This window comes from Gymnoscopelus microlampas (assembly GCF_963454915.1).
Source record: "Gymnoscopelus microlampas genome assembly, chromosome: 12".
Taxonomy (NCBI): Eukaryota; Metazoa; Chordata; class Actinopteri; order Myctophiformes; family Myctophidae; genus Gymnoscopelus; species Gymnoscopelus microlampas.
In genome coordinates, this window is record NC_139949.1 from 20,478,380 (window position 1) to 20,494,704 (window position 16,325).

Consider the following 16,325-nt stretch of genomic DNA (forward strand, 5'->3'; position numbering starts at 1 on the left):
GGGGGGTGAACACCTTTCTAAGAAGAAGTGATAATTACCTCCCCCTTTGGCGTCCTGAAAGGTGGATTTTCAGGCATGTTTTAAAGGAAGCCAGTGATCCACAATAAAACCCTATATACTATACTTTGTTAACCGTGTTCTGTATTAAGTCTGCTCCCTTTCTTTTTAACCTCTACACCAAATCTCTTCACTGTAAATAGCCGATCTACATGTTCACAACGTGCTGTGAGCTTGTTGATCTGAGTGATGGACACAATGTTCGCCCCCAGAAAAAAGAAGCTAGGGTTCATGTGGTTATGTTTTGTAACAATTTTCACCACACCACTTAAATAATTTAGCGCCTTCTGTGTTTCACCATAGGTGACTGCCACAGACGCTGATGACGAGCTGAACGGGAGAGTTCTGTACTTCCTCAGTCAAGAGGCACATGGAGCGTTCAGCGTGAACGAGAACACTGGCCGCGTCACCACATCAGCTCCTCTTGACCGGGAGAAGAGGGCTTCGTACAGCTTCCAGGTGTTTGCTGTGGACCTTTCTCCTGCTGCTCCCAGGAACTCTTCTGCTCAGGTAACAGAAGAACTGTCAGACATGACTATATCAAAGCTGGTTAGTCTTAGCGTGGCTAGTTTCTTTCAAGGCACTGAACTTTGGTGAACAACTGAACTTTATACTGCACTGCATCACAGTACATTTTCCTACTGTGCTCTCTCTGTATATACGTATATATTATATACACACACACACACACACACACACACACACACACACACACACACACAAACACACACACACACACCTAATCTCCTGTCCTAGTATGTATCATTTATACAGTGAGATTCTAGACAACCTTGATAAATGGAAAACTATTGAATCATGAATGCTGAAATTGAGGCGGACTTGAGTGGTGCAGGGGTAAATTACCTGTGCACCGTCTAGGGTATTGAATCCACATGCTGCATCATGCTTGGAAGAGTATCTATATAGTATAGATTGTGTTAGAGTGCCTGTCAGCAGGGGGTGTTGAACGGCAGGAGTAGGACAATGGTGCTACGTCCTCCCGGTGGGGCCTCCTCGGGCAGGTGAGCCAGTAGGGTACAATAGCAGTGGCATAAGAGAAATGTGTGCGGGTTCATTGGTGTCGACTAAATTGGGAGTAAAAGGGTTAGCCTTTATATCATAATTAAAATATAATTAGCTGATCTAACGTTATTGGAAGAGGAATTAAATTGTATGTGTTAAAAAAATCCAGTTGCTGAACGAACAGCCTTGTTTTTTAATGTATTCCATTTTTTTATCCCATGATTTTGTAACCCATTTTTCACCCAGTGCCAATTATCTAAGTAATCCTGGGCGCTACACTCCCTCTGCCAGCCTAGGGAGAGCCTAGAGCCGAGCTCATGCCTCCTTCAATGCATGAGAGCTAGCAAGCCGCTTCTTATCACCCAACAGGGGGGAGTTTCCCCAGTTGGACGTAGTGCGTGGAAGGAACACGTTATTCCAACCAGTTCCTTTCCCCTCCTGAACAGCCTTGTTTTGAACGCTCACCTCTTTTGGATTCCACGAGACAAAATATTTGTCAGTGCTTTCTATGCTACAGTACAATTTTGTCCGTAACTCCCTCTTTTCTGTCCTTCTCCCACTCTCTCCCAGGTGACAGTCACCATCCTGGATGTCAACGACAATGCTCCCTTCTTCACTCAGGACCCGCTGGTCATCGAGGTGTCCAGCAGCCGGTCTCAGCATCGCGTCCTGGCCACCATGAAGGCAGAGGACAAGGACTTTGGAGCCAATGGCTCTGTCTTTTACCGTTTTGCCGCGCCGGTGAAGGGCTTCAGCATCAACTCGCTGACGGGGGAGATCCAAGCCACCGAGCCCCTGGGGGGGCTGACCCAGACACAGAGGACCCTGATTGTGGAGGCTATGGACCAGGGCAGCCCAGCCCAGTCCTCCCAGGGGGTGGTGGTTATTTATGTTAGGGAGGTGGAGTACGACGGCATCCGCTTCTCCAGGAACGCCAGGGACGTCAGCATACAGGAAAACGCTGTCAAAGGTTAGACTCCTGTTATTCTGTTGGATTTTCCCTGTCAATGACTGAAATGTCCCTCAGCAATTGATGAAGCACATATTAAATGCACATCTTATCTGTTCCTATCCTATTGTCTATTTTATCTTGTATTGTCATATTTTCACTTATCTTATAACGTATTATCACCTTACTGTCTTGTCTTGTCTTATCTCACCTTCCTCACATTCCTACTTACCTCATCTTACCTGCCCTCTCTGTATCTTTCCGTGTACCATATCTGAAGAGTTCAGTCTGGTGACACGGCACAGACTGAACTGAAATCTGTTTTAAAGGGACTCCATTTATATACGTACATTCATGACCCTTATTTATTATGCACTTTAGTCACATTAATTGTATTATGCAGATTAGTCATACATTATGCACTTTATGCCTCTCCTGTCTCTTTTTATGAGATGACTCTATCTATCTTTTAACTGCAATGATGAGCCTGCACAACTAAGAATTTCACCCACCTTACTTATTACCCACCTTAATGTGATGTGACAATAAAGATTGATTCTGACTCTGATTAATATCTGCATCCATTTCCCTGAATGCAGGTACCGCAGTGGCCCAGGCTCAAGCCCAGCACCCAGACGGCACACGTAGAGGCATCAGCTACAGCCTCTTCAGTGGTAACAAAAGGCATGTCTTCAGCATCACTTCCTCAACAGGTGAGACCATCACACTGAAAACATACTTCTCTGCTTCCTCAGATATTACCCCTGATTTATACTTACTAGTGTCAGTGTCGCGTGCTGACAAACCCACGATTCCTACTGTATGTACTGTAGTATGTAATCAGTAATGATGCATGCATCCTCACATTAAACATTCAGTTCTTCGTGTCTTATTCCTGTCTCCACTGTGTCTTCCAGGTGAAATTCAGGTGCAGAGCTCCAAGGGGCTGGACTTTGAGGACACCCCCAGACTGCGACTCGTGGTGAAGGCTGAGACAGTGTCCTCCACCTCCTTCATGGCCGTCAACCTCATTCTCCAGGACGTCAACGACAACCTTCCACGCTTCCACCTTCAGAACTACGTGGCCTATATGAGAGAGGCACAGGGATATGAAACGCCCATCATACAGGTATTCATTACTCAACAATTTACATGCAGGTATGGATGTAGAGTAGGATGAACACAGGCAATCTAGAACATAAGTTGAAATTCCAAAAAGTGGCACTGATTGTAATTGTTCAATTCTTAGATACTTACTCTAATGGGAATTAGTTAGTTGGGGTTTCTTTGCAGTGAAGTGCACGCATAAATTCTCGTCCTCTCTCCTCCCCCTCTCTCCTCCGGCCATCTTGAACCCAGGTGGTGGCTGAAGATGTAGACCAGGGCCAGAATGGTCAGGTGACCTACTCCATCCAATCATCAGGCATGAGCGGCCTGTTCAAGATCGACCCGGTGACAGGAAGCATCACCACGGCGGCCATCATGGACCGGGAGATTTGGACGCAGACCAAGTGAGAACAGATCTGTTGGTTTGCATCAACAAAACCATGAATGGTTTTGTTGTTGCTTTTGTAATTTGAATGGGTTAAGAATTGGTTTTATGCTCAGTGGATATACAACGTCTGCAACGAACAAATTGTTGTACAGAAAATTGTATATTTTTTCCTGCATGTAAACACATAGAGAAAAAATAGAACATGCATCGTAAATCCACCTTGCTCAGCTATTTCGTGTTTAGATAGCTGGTGAGGAGGCTGATAGGATGCACTGGACGGACTCGCACCACTGCAAACGCATATCTGCATGCCAGATGCATCAGACTGCCAAGTCGCAATTTTAGACCTTTTAAATCAACTGCTGTTTCCCGAGACATTTTCATAATGTTCGGTGTATTGCTTTCGCAACAATGTATCTGTCGTTACCCTGTAAGGGCATACATCAATGTGTAAATCAAAAAAGGGGGTCCTAGAGCCGAGTCATGATTTAATGCCTTTTAATTCCCAGAGAGCCGCCCGTCATTCAACATGACATGACGGATGACGTGTTCTCCTTTGATAACTTTTCAGAGAGAGAAGGAAGAAGAGAGGAGTGATATATAGCTCTTCCCTATTCCTCCTCTTCTCCTTCATATCCCTTTGAAAATGCTCCCTTTGAACTGACGTAATTGTGGGGAGGCAATAAGAGAAGACATTTTCTCAGAAAACAATCTTGATATTTGTTTTACGTGCCCACAGGCTTGTAGTCACGGCAACCGACAGAGGCAGTCCCCGATTGGCTGGTTCAGCCACGCTGACAGTGATCATCGTCGACCAAAATGACAACAGCCCCACTATCCCCTTGCCCCGGGAAGTTCACATCCCAGAGAGTAAGTATACAATACTTATGATAACACAATTTTATATTACATGTCAGATGACATTACTGTAATGCCTTTTTTGCTGGACTTCCCGAAAGACTGTTGGAAGACTCCAGCTCGTTTAAAATACTGCAGCCAGGGACGAAAAACAGATCACTGTACTGTATTACTTACTATTTACAAGTATTTAAATGCTGTAGCTTCTAAATACGTCTCTGACCTGCTCACTACCTATAAACTAATCAGAACTCTCAGATCATTAGTTTTTGGCACAGGTCAACCAATTGTACCTATAGTAACATCTAAATCTGTTGATGGTACATTTAGTCACAATGGCCCCGATTCATAACGAGGGTCGTAAATATGGTGTAAATGAAGTTCGTAAAGGAGGTCGTATTTCTGGTACTCACTAACGGACGTGCGATTCAAAAGGGGTGTCGTATATGACAGAGACGTGCGTATGACCAGTTCTATATTATAATGACAGCCAGCTGGGCGTGATGATCCCGAGAGGTTCATTTACATTGCTCCACGCCCCATTTTGCACCATAAAAGGTGTGAACCGTGACTCAGCAGTTTCGCTCTGATCAAATCTGTCACTTTACTGAACAGTGTTGCCATGTCCGCTTATTATAAGCGAATCTGAGCTTATTTTTCTGTAAAGTTGCTTGTAAATATTGGTAGCTGTGGGGTGCGTTTTTTTGGGCTTGTTTCTAAAGTGTAGTTCATTATTTGGGCTTGCTTAACAATTGTTCAATTATTTTAACCGGTGGTTGTCAAATATTTTTATGTCATGGACCCCCAAGTTAATATGTAGGCTAATTTATCCCTATAAGCCCCATCTGAACATGTTTTGTGCCCGCTGGAGGCAGATTTGTGTTGTTAAAATGTTTAAAAAATCTTCCAAATATTCCACATTTTATTACAAGATTTAAAAATATATATATAGCAGATCTACAAGCTCACTACGGTTTAATTAAAGTGCTTATAATGGGCTGTCAGTTGCTTCTTTTGGGCTTATTTTCATAGACCTGGTTGCTTATTTCTCTCACAACATCTGGCAACGCTGATGCAAGTTCAACTCCGCCGTCTAAAGAATAAAGATAACAGATGCGGTGTCGCATCGCCTTGACAACTTACTGTTCTGTCTGGAAGCGGATCACGTAATAAATGCTCTCATGTGTAATGAGAATAAAGAAGTTTACAAGGTTTAACCCCATTACAAAATAAAAGGCTAATAAAACGTGAGAAAGATATTATATAAGCCTTTTCTAATGAACATTGCGCACCTTTACCAAGGTAAAAAGATTATGAAATCCAGCATCCAAGTGGAACGCTGCTATCCGATTATGGACCAGAGCTTATTGATTACTTATTGATTAAATTAGTTATGTTTTGATTAATATATCACTGTCCTACGTCGGAATGGGGAATATATCTTCTGGACACAGCTTTCATCCACTATTAGTTTCCTCATCAGATGGTAATATGTATTAGGCTGTTGTGTGTGGCGTTCATGTGATCAATATACAGTAGAGTAGCCTACAGTAGACTATTAGCCTACAAATTAATAGCGCGGCACGGACACTGACGTGCGTCAGTCCCTCCGCAGTCTCATTAAGGCATGATAGCCTATTTTCATTATTACGTGACACTGAGGGACCTTTTCAGCTCTAAATGCGACTCATAGACTAGAAAATAAATAAAAAGCGGTGGAATCTACATCATGTCTAAGCAATACATCGTTTGACATTTATTTTTTATTTTTTTATATATATGTGTTGACAAATGTTGGGCACATACATATTTTATTTGAGGTTTGCCACTGTTGTAATTGATTTTGACATGAAGAATAAAGCATTCTAAAGACATACGCACATTTCAGCCCTGGTACGCCAGCCTCGGGGCTGACCTGAGAACGTGCGCACCTGACGCACAAAACACAGACCAAAAAATCTTTATGCATCAGGTGGATATGTACGACTTGTCCTAAATGCCGGTACGTACAAAATATGGTCGCAAATCCCTTTATGAATCAGGGCCTATGGTCCTACTCTCTGAAAAAAAAAACTGAGATGTGCTACTGTTCATCTATCATCTATTTTCTATATCTATTAGTTAGTAGCCTGAGTTTTTGAAATAAAAGACATAAGTATACAATTCCAAATATACAATTCCAAGTCTGAAAAGGGAACTGTCTACCAGGATCATGAAAACTTTATTTGAATCTTTAAGTTCTCTTATACCATAAACCTACAATGCAGTGAAGCCAGACAACAGATAATTAATGTTTTTGTATTGTTTCCCTCTTTCTCTCAGACACACTGATTGGTACAGAGATCACCCTGGTGACCGGTAATGATGTTGACTCCAGCCCGGCTCTGTCCTACACACTGCAACTCGACCCGTCTTCCTTGGGCAAGTTTGGGATCCATCGCTTCAGTGGAGGAGTGTCCCTCACTGCCCCATTGGACTTCGAAGAGAAGACCTGGTACACTGTGACCGTCAGAGCAACCGACTCCCAGCACCACACTGAGGCTAACATTACCATACTGGTGGAAGACATGAACGACAACACACCTACATTCACTCAAGACCTCTATCAGGTACCAGGGAGTGACAGTGATTTTGTTTACATGGACAATATTTCTTCAATCAGATTGAAAGTATTCAGATCAGAGATCAGAGATCAATTGTCTCTCTCAACAAGAATGAAACATTCCTTCCTATCAGACCGGATCGGAATATTCTCTTCCAATTGAAGTGTTTACACAAGGCATTTTTATTCTGATTGGGCTGTCATTCAGAATTGTGGAATATTAGGGTCCATGTAAACGCAGTCAATGTGTTTATTTAAATGTTCAGAACTGTGTATTCAAATCCTAATCCTACTCCTATAACCCTAGTCGTAATGCTGACAAAGGCAGGAAGCTCCTTAGTGCCCTCTGATTCAAAGCATAACATCCTTTAATGTAATGACCTGATGGTTAAATAATGTGTTTTCAAACAAAAAGTGTATTTTTACTCATGAAATAATTTAAGCGTCTTTTCAAGTGACTTTTCACTGTTGGAGATACATTTCCAATGTTGAGGTAAAATTTGAGTTTTGTTCGAGCCATTGCGCACACCCAGCATCTCGATTGTTTGGTGTAAGGTGGTCATTAGAAAAACAGATAACCAAGGCTACATGGCTTTTATCAGGGACTGGAAACCAAATGGCACATCATTGGTGTTTACTACTTGTGAACAGGTGAAAAAAAATGCACTCAATTTACCCTGATTAGCAGAAGTGTATTTGTACTTATATTCATTGAAGGATGAAAGCTGATTTCTGTATTCATTGCACCTGCAACATGGTGCAACAGTGAATGCCCTGCATACATAGTAGACCCTGAGCTTTCCCAGGTCTTCACACCTTGTTAAATTTGATAGTCAGAGGAGTGATTTAGCCCCAGAGGCTAATATTTCCCACGGGACAGCTTCTTCACATACGTACTCATACAGCCATGCATGCACATACAGTACAGTACAGTACATATTCTGGCGCAGACAGTAGACACACATTCATCATACCTGCTTGCACGCACGCATGCACGAACAAAAGTGTGCATGCATGTGCATGTGCATACACACACACACGTGCGCACGCGCTTCACACACACGCTCTCACAGTGGGGGTGATGATAGTTAACTGGCTAATCTCAAGAATGTGTCTCAGCTTGGGGAAAAGCTGCAGAGATGAACTCGTAATATTTACTACTGTGTCTCAGGAAATGACCTCAGTGTTAGCACAGGCTCAAGAAAAACAGGAACTAGGATATAAAATCTAATTTTCCAAGTTTCCCTCCAACCTCACGGGTTCACTGACGGAACTGGAAATTTGATTATTGATGGGTTCCGTTAAGACTTGTTTTCTTTCTTTTGTGACGCCTTAAGTGTTTTTCTTTCAATTTTCCTTTTCCTTTGGTTCTCAGGTAACTCTGCCCGAGCACACACCACCAGGCAGTCCTGTTGTCACGGTAACAGCAACCGACAGGGACTCAGGAGAGAATGGGAAGATCACCTACAGGGTGATGTCATCTACCCAGGAGGGCTTCTATATTGACCCCAGTAATGGTAGGCCTCCACAAGCATGGTTTGATTTAACTTCAGACTCAATTTACTGTAACATACAAGAGCACCCTGGTGGCTCAAGCAGATAATTCACACTGATCTGACCTGGGTTCAAATACTGCTCAACATAAATTAACCAAAGTCTGACCTTGGGTGATTTTTTTTTATAGTGAGCATTGTGACCAAACAATCCTTTTCACAGCATCCATTTTGACAGGTAAATTAAATTAAAATAAACATTAATTGTGGGTGTGTTTCATTTAGACATCTGTGTGCCAGGAATCAAGTACATGCTGATGCAGTGACATCTAAATGAAACACACCCACAAATAATGAACTGGAGCAAACTCTAAAATTAACAGAAGTAGCAAGTGCAATTCCCGGCAGCTGTTTCCTCTGGAATATAGGAAACTTCACTGCCTATATACAGTAGCATAGTTGTAAAGATACTTTTTTGATTTTTTTTCTTTTATTGGATGAAAAAAGGTACAGTGTTCCTTTAAATTAATCAAATGTATGAACACAAAATATGCTTATGAATGTGAATGTTTTCATCTGATTTAATTGTTCTGAGTCACATTAGGCTACAGTAGGTGCACAGCTTTAATGTCTGAGCCTAACTCCGCCTCTCTGTGGTCTGCCTATGTAGGTACCCTGTTCATCAATCAGAGGGCAGAGTTTGACCCTGAGCGTCCGTCAGTCAATATTGTGATTGAAGCTCGTGACGGAGGATCCCCCACCCTCTCTTCCCTCACCACTGTTCAGGTCCAGATCTCTGATGTTAATGACAACGCTCCTATCTTCCACCAATCAGAGTACAGGTCAGTGTCTTTTTGTTGATCTGAACATGGAAAGATATTGCACTTAAACATTCTCATTTTGTACGGGCATGACATGAGAAGAATAGTTTCGAGATAAGGCTACAATAGATGGACAGAAAATATAAGGCAAATAAGAAAAAATCACACCCTGTGTGAAGGAAGCGGTGCCTTTGGGGCGGGGCTTAACTAATTTCAGTTCGTCCCTATTGGTGGTCTGAGTCCACTTACCAAATTTGTACTTGGTAGCATGCTGCAAACTGGAATAGTGGCTGTTTAAAGCCCAGCCAATGGGCAGACAGAGGGGGCGGGGCTTAAGTAATTACAGTGCGTCCCTATTGGTGGTGTAAGTCCACATACCAAATTTGGACTTGGTGGCATGCTGCAAACTGGACTTACGGCTGTTTAAAGCCCAGCCAATAGGAAGACAGAGGGGGCGGGGCTTAATTAATTTCAGTTCGTCCCTATTGGTGGTTTTAGTCCATGTACAAAATTTGTACTCCGTAGCATGCTGCGAACTGGAGTTATAGCTGTTTAAATGCCGTGCTCATACGCCGTGCTCATACGGACGTCAAGTGTGTGTGTGTGTGTGTGTGTGTGCGTGTGTTCGTGTGTGCGCATGTGTGCAGTATTGGCTTGTGTGTTTGTGTGTGAACTGGAGTTATAGCTGTTTAAATACCGTGCTCATACTCCGTGCTCATACGCCATGCTCATACGGACGTCAAGTGTGTGTGTGTGTGTGTGTGTGTGTGTGTTCGTGCGTGCGCATGTGTGCAGTATTGGCTTGTGTGTGTGTGTGTGTGTGTGTGTTGAAGTGGCGCATGTGTTGCTACCTTGCCGTGTTCAAACATACGGACGGACATAACGTACGGACGGACGGACGGACGGACACTCACACGGACAGAGTCAAATGTAGAGCGGTTGGCACCGCTAAAAAAGAAGGGAAAAAGTAGCCAAAACTGGAAATATGATAATATATAGGTACAGTATCTACGGTATGTACTGTTGCAATGATTAAACTACTCTTTGTTTTCAGGGCCACGGTCTCCGAAGACGCCATCCCCGGGGCAACCATTCTGACCCTCGAGGCCTTCGACAGTGACCTCTCCCGAGAGAACTGTGGGTTTGATTTCGCCATTGCCAGCGGCAACGAGGGGAACGCGTTCCAGATCGAAAGCAGCGTGCGCTTCCTGGAGGGACGGGGCTTCCAAACTGTCGGAACACTGCTGTTGGCCGAGGGCCTGGACTTCGAAGCCATGCCGCTCTACAATCTCACGGTGGTGGTGTCAGACCGTGGCATGCCCCAGCGGAGCTCCAGTGTTGCTGCAGTGATAACAATCGGCGATGTGAACGATAACCCACCAGTGTTCAGCAGAGCGGAGTACACTGTGTCTCTGAGCGAGGGGGCTGCCGCTGGTACTGAGATCATACGACTTACTGCCACAGGTGAGTGAAAGTGTTTGATGTTGAGATATTAAATGTATACTCACAACATCTTGAATGATCTATTTCCCTCTCCTTCACTTGTGTAAATGTATTGCTCTCTTCTCTCTCCTTTGTCAGATCCAGACTCAGCACCCAACGCAGAGGTCCAGTACACCATCAGCTCAGGGGATGAGATGGCCTTGTTTATTGTGGATCAGTGGACAGGGGCCCTGCGACTTCAGCGGCCACTCGATCGCGAGCACCGGCCTACCCACGCTGTCATCATCCAGGCCTCGGACGGCCATTCTCACTTTGCCCTGGCTCCTGTCATGATAGAGGTGAAAGACGTGAATGACAACCATCCATTCTTCCCGGTAGAAGTGCTGACCGCCAGCATCCGAGAGAACCAGCCGGTCAACTCAGCCGTGACTGTCCTCCATGCTATAGACCACGACACAGGGGTCTTCGGCCAGCTGAAGTACTACGTATTGGAGCGGTCCGGGCCAGGGAAAGACAGCTTCATTGTGGACCAGAACTCAGGGGAGATAAGAGCCAGAACATCCTTTGACTTTGAGAAGGTCAACTCCTTTAACTTTGTAGCTTTGGCAGTGGATGCAGGCAACCACTCGGCCACTGTTACCGTGCAGGTATTCGTCACAGGTGAGGACGAGTACGACCCACTGTTCAGTTCTCCCGACTTCTCCTTTGAAGTCCCCGAGGGGGCTAAGAAAGGCCAGAGCATCGGCCAGGTTCTGGCCAATGACGAGGATGGAGGGGTGGATGGCATTGTGCTCTATTCCATACCTACCATGTCTCCATACTTTGATGTCAACAAAACCACCGGTGTCATCTTCCTAAAGATGGACAGCTCTGGTAGTAGCAGTGGGGGGCGCGCCAAACGGGAAGCACGATTGATGAATATGGACGTGGCAGCCCACAGCCCACTGGACACATCTCGCACCACAACAGCCCAGGTCTCCATTGACGTCAGCAGCACCAACTTCGGCATGGCTGCCGACGTGAACATCCTCCTGGTCAGCGTCATCGCCGTGTCCCTGGGAGTCATTGTGCTCCTGGTGGTCATGGCGGTTGTGGTCTTCCTGGTCAAGTCGCGTCGCAGGAAGAAAGCCCAGGATACAGGGAATAGAACAGTTGCTTCGGGAACCGCCTTGCAGAATATGGACGATTCCAAATCAGGCCCCGCAGGGGAGAGGATCTACCACCAGGCCTTGCCGGGATACGCTGCAGATGGGACAGGAGCGGGTGGGGGACAGTACCCCAGAGGAGGCTCACTGGACCCCTCCCACTCCAGCGGGAGAGGCTCTGCAGAGGCGGCGGAAGACGACGAGATCAGGATGATAAATGAGTACCCCCGTGTGGCCTCCATTACGTCATCCATGCAGGAGCACATCTCGGCCAGAGGGCCGGACTCTGGAATCCAGCAGGATGCCGACCAGCTCTCTGACATCTCCTGTGAGCCCGCGGCCTTGGAAGGCAGCACCTGGTTCAAAGGGAAGAAGCTGGGAGGTAGCCTCAGCGGAACCCTGCTGTCTGGTCAAGTCCCAGTCTACAGGGACGAGGGAGGGGGCTATCTGGGAGTGGGCCGTGGCCTCAACATCTCCCTGCCTAAGGATTATGCCTTCCCAGAGGATGGCAAACCCTCTGTAGATGGCTCACTAACAGCTATTGTGGCCAGTGATGAGGAACTGCGCGGAAGCTACAACTGGGACTATCTTCTCAACTGGTGCCCTCAGTTCCAACCTCTGGCTAACGTCTTCACAGAGATCGCCCGGCTGAAAGATGAAACTGCCCAGCTGAACCAGAACCCGCGTCATCCCTTCCAGCCCAAACCCAAAATAGATCCCAAACCTCGGATTGACCCGCCACCGCTCATCACGGCAGTGGCACACCCGGGGGCTATGTCCGTTCCCCCTAAGGTCCCTGTGATTGGACGGACATTCCCACACTTGGCCTCGCTGCGCAGGTCTCCTATCAGCCACGAGGGCTCCATCTCGTCAGCGGCCATGTCACCCAGCTTCTCGCCCTCCCTCTCCCCCCTGGCAGCTCGATCGCCCGCCGTGTCTCCCTTCGGAGTCAACCAAGGCCCCTCGGCATCTATGATTAGCACCAGGGAGCCCTCACTGGACCATAGCCCTGACCATGAGATGAGGATATAAGAGTAAAACATTGTAGTTCAAAAACATAAATATTGCAGATGGATGGAAAACTGAAGAGTGATTGAAGAGGCCTCTTCATTTTGACAGAAGAAACATGAGTGAGGATTAGGTGAGGGTATCAGTTTTACTGTCCTTCTCAAAATTATGTAGTAGGAGAACTTTAACTACATGTTACAGACAGTTTCACAAATCTATGAATAGTAACATTTGGCCACACAAGAACGGTTGGCCACACTTTGACCATTGACTGGTTTCTTGTCAGTGAGTGATGCTCCATTCCATGAATTTCCAGATGTGGATTTTGGAACATAAACACTAATGACATGCTCGCGCTTCTCCCAGTAACAGATTTCCATTCTTTAAAATTATTTCTGTCTGTCTCACTATCGTTGTACAGAGGTGGAACATGTCCACAATGACGCAGGTTTCTAAGAACTGAACAAGGGTGATACAGAAGAGATGAACTGACATCTTTGCCAGGATGTACACACGCCACGCCCTTCAGTCAGAGATGCCTCAGTCTGTAGATAAACGTGTAGTTTATTTCTCACATCACCTCGCTGGCTGGCCAGAGAGCTAAGGATGTTGTTCCTGTCTATGTGTCTGTGGACGTTTTACACTCCAGTATTGAACTCACCAAGTAGCTGCTTTCAAAATGGCTGCTGAACACATTTGTGAATGCTAAGGACAAAATAAATCAAATAGTGTGTTCAAAAATATGTTGATGATGCATTGAATTGCCAATGCATCACATTACAGAACAGCAACTGAGATTATTGTTTTATTTCTTTATCATTTCAGATGACACTTCTTTTATTTTCACGCCTGTTATTTTTATATATTTTTATATTGAATTTCTGTTCCTTTAAAATGCCATTAAACCACAAGGAGATGTTATAATTTTCATTGTATTTACATATGTGTATATTTGTATGTATGCTAGCTATGGTGTGTATGAGTCTCCTACCGTTAGGTTTCTAGAGACCCTGTGTTTTCTTGTGACTGTTTTTATGTGAGTGAGGAGGAGACATTTGTGTTTTTATTATTTATATGAGAAGAAAATCTACTGCCATAGTTCGACAGTAGGGAATCACGCTCAGCTCTCACTATGCTGTATTGTTATTTTAATAAGCCTTTTTTGTCAAATTGTAGATCATCCAAAAATAACAGCAGAGATCATTTGGAAAAAGTTCGGACAAGATCAAAATCAGGAACAATGTTTGTCAATCTGAACACTAAGTAGTCAGACTCTGCACTGAGAGCTTTATTTATACTTTGTTGTGTGACCCTTTTGACTGAAGTGCTGTTTGATACAAATGACGTATTTTCCAATGAACAAGATGGGGTCTAACAACAACAATCACGTGAAATTGACCTTCTACAGTTCTACAGTGCAGAACCAGATGGAAACAGATGATCGGCTGTGCCTACCCCGTCGGGAATTAGACGAAAGAAGAAGAAGACTTCTTGGCCTATTGGCAGCGTGCATAAGATATTTGCCGCTGATCTGTCCAGTGGTTTTCAATTTGGACAGACACATACAGTACACACAAACACACAGACAAACCTTTACGGTTTGCCCCCAAGGAGCCACGTCATAAAAAGGTCATGCAGAGACTTTTTGGGGGGTTGAAAATAGATATTCTTTCTTTAAGCAAGAGGGTTGTGTGACAAAGTATAGAATGAGCCTTTCGTGTTGGTTGTTCAGTTGTGTTCAACAGTGCACATGCCCTTTGGTATTCAGGGAGATCGCAGTTTTCTGATCACCTCTGTGTCTTCGTATGAAGTGCTTCCTAAAGTCAGCTGTGTCATTCATCGTCAAACCTTTTAACTGTGAAGTGGTTCACCTTTACAACATGGAAATAAAATGCAATCCAGAATATTCAAAGAAATGCCCCCGAAATATATTTTGGACACTCCCATATGAGAAAATGTATTTTGAGTGGCCATAATATATCTAAAATACATTAATGAAAATATGTTTCCACTGGCAAAACATATTTTCAAATACATGTAATTTTGTTTGCATATTTTGAGAGTAGCATATATACTGTATAATATTGTTTTTGCAGTGTGGGCTGTCAGAGAGCACAAATCATGACATGGTGAAATGCAGCACATGAGCCAGAGAGGTGGAACGTGAAAATATGACAGTTTCTAGAAGTTCTAAATGCATAAGTCTTGTTGAATGTATGACTTAGCATCCCAAAACCAATTACAGTATCATTACAGTACATTCTATGTTACCTCTGTTTTTTGCATTTCATTTCTACGATACATATTTCCAGATCTCTGTCCTCATGGAGGCATGGAGGGAGCTCCTTCCAGCTTCCATGTGTGTGTATCTCATTAAGTGTCCTCTCTCTGTGCCTCCATTGTGTGGGTTCTATCCTGGACATCTGCTAGTGCAGCATGAGGCAGGGAGGCTTTAACACAGTGTACCACCCCTCTCCATGCATGCATTCAGCCTTCTGGTTCTGAATCCGTAGGTTGGGATTGCGATGATCAGATTATTATCTCTTATTATCAAGGGATGGTTTGGGTTCCACAATACCTCTGCTGCTTCTTCAACATCACATCGCATCACTCACTGCCTCATGCGAAGCTGGCTCCTGGTTCGGCTACAAAGCTGCAGTATAATAAATGCCATGAGCCCAAATCCATCACGTCACTGTGCGCTCAACTGGCCGAGCAGTGACATCATGTCTCAGAAACATTTCATTGTTGGCGGACCTCCACTTGGAGACTAGTTGGACAGTGACTGCGTGTGTAGCGAAGCAACACACAAAATGAGCTGTACAATGTATTTACCACAGCACATAATAAATTCCTACTGATCTTTTTTGACAAATCGGAGTCTGACTTTTCTCTTTCGTTTCTGTCTTTCTTTAGAATTAGAACCGAGCGCTCCAGTGAGGAATTAAAAGGCTATTAAAACTTAACAGTGGCCAGTTATCTGTTCATTGGACTTTTCAATGGTAGCCCTGTAAATCCGCGAAGTTGGCCTTCATTAAAAGACTATTAGCAGGGGACGGAGTGGGTGGGGGCGCAACTTAGTGCTGGCCAGACTCGCAGCAGGCATTCTTGGGGCAGAGAGCCATGGAAAGAGACCCCCGCATCCAGTATGGTCCCCATCTGGCATTCAAGGACAGCAAATATTTCACCTAGGGAATAACAAAGGCGGGGGCAGAAATCTCTAAACAGGAGCTTCAGAAGATACAGAACGCTGCAGCCTCAGATGAACAACATGTGCATTACGAAACCAAACACAATTGCTGTCTTTATGCTTCACATCTGCCTGAACAATATGTTTATAGCTTAGTATCACACGATAGGACACGTGTATACAATAATATGTGTGTCATTTGTAATAGTTGGAACTGAAGTAATGGCAAAACCCAAGCTTT

General features: G+C 44.6%; 1 protein-coding gene across 1 annotated transcript in view; it reads left to right on the top strand.

The window, feature by feature from the left end:
* dchs1b (dachsous cadherin-related 1b) overlaps positions 1 to 15,743 on the top strand; it is a 128,080-nt gene extending 112,337 nt beyond the window's left edge. The window contains exons 19-29 of the mRNA XM_084074494.1: positions 361 to 567; positions 1,651 to 2,050; positions 2,629 to 2,742; positions 2,947 to 3,158; positions 3,389 to 3,540; positions 4,264 to 4,394; positions 6,705 to 6,991; positions 8,360 to 8,501; positions 9,148 to 9,319; positions 10,353 to 10,762; positions 10,880 to 15,743. Coding sequence (XP_083930620.1) covers positions 361 to 567; positions 1,651 to 2,050; positions 2,629 to 2,742; positions 2,947 to 3,158; positions 3,389 to 3,540; positions 4,264 to 4,394; positions 6,705 to 6,991; positions 8,360 to 8,501; positions 9,148 to 9,319; positions 10,353 to 10,762; positions 10,880 to 12,918 — 4,266 coding nt within the window. The 3' untranslated portion in view covers positions 12,919 to 15,743. The remainder of the gene's footprint in view (positions 1 to 360; positions 568 to 1,650; positions 2,051 to 2,628; positions 2,743 to 2,946; positions 3,159 to 3,388; positions 3,541 to 4,263; positions 4,395 to 6,704; positions 6,992 to 8,359; positions 8,502 to 9,147; positions 9,320 to 10,352; positions 10,763 to 10,879) is intronic.
* Positions 15,744 to 16,325: the final 582 nt, after the last annotated feature.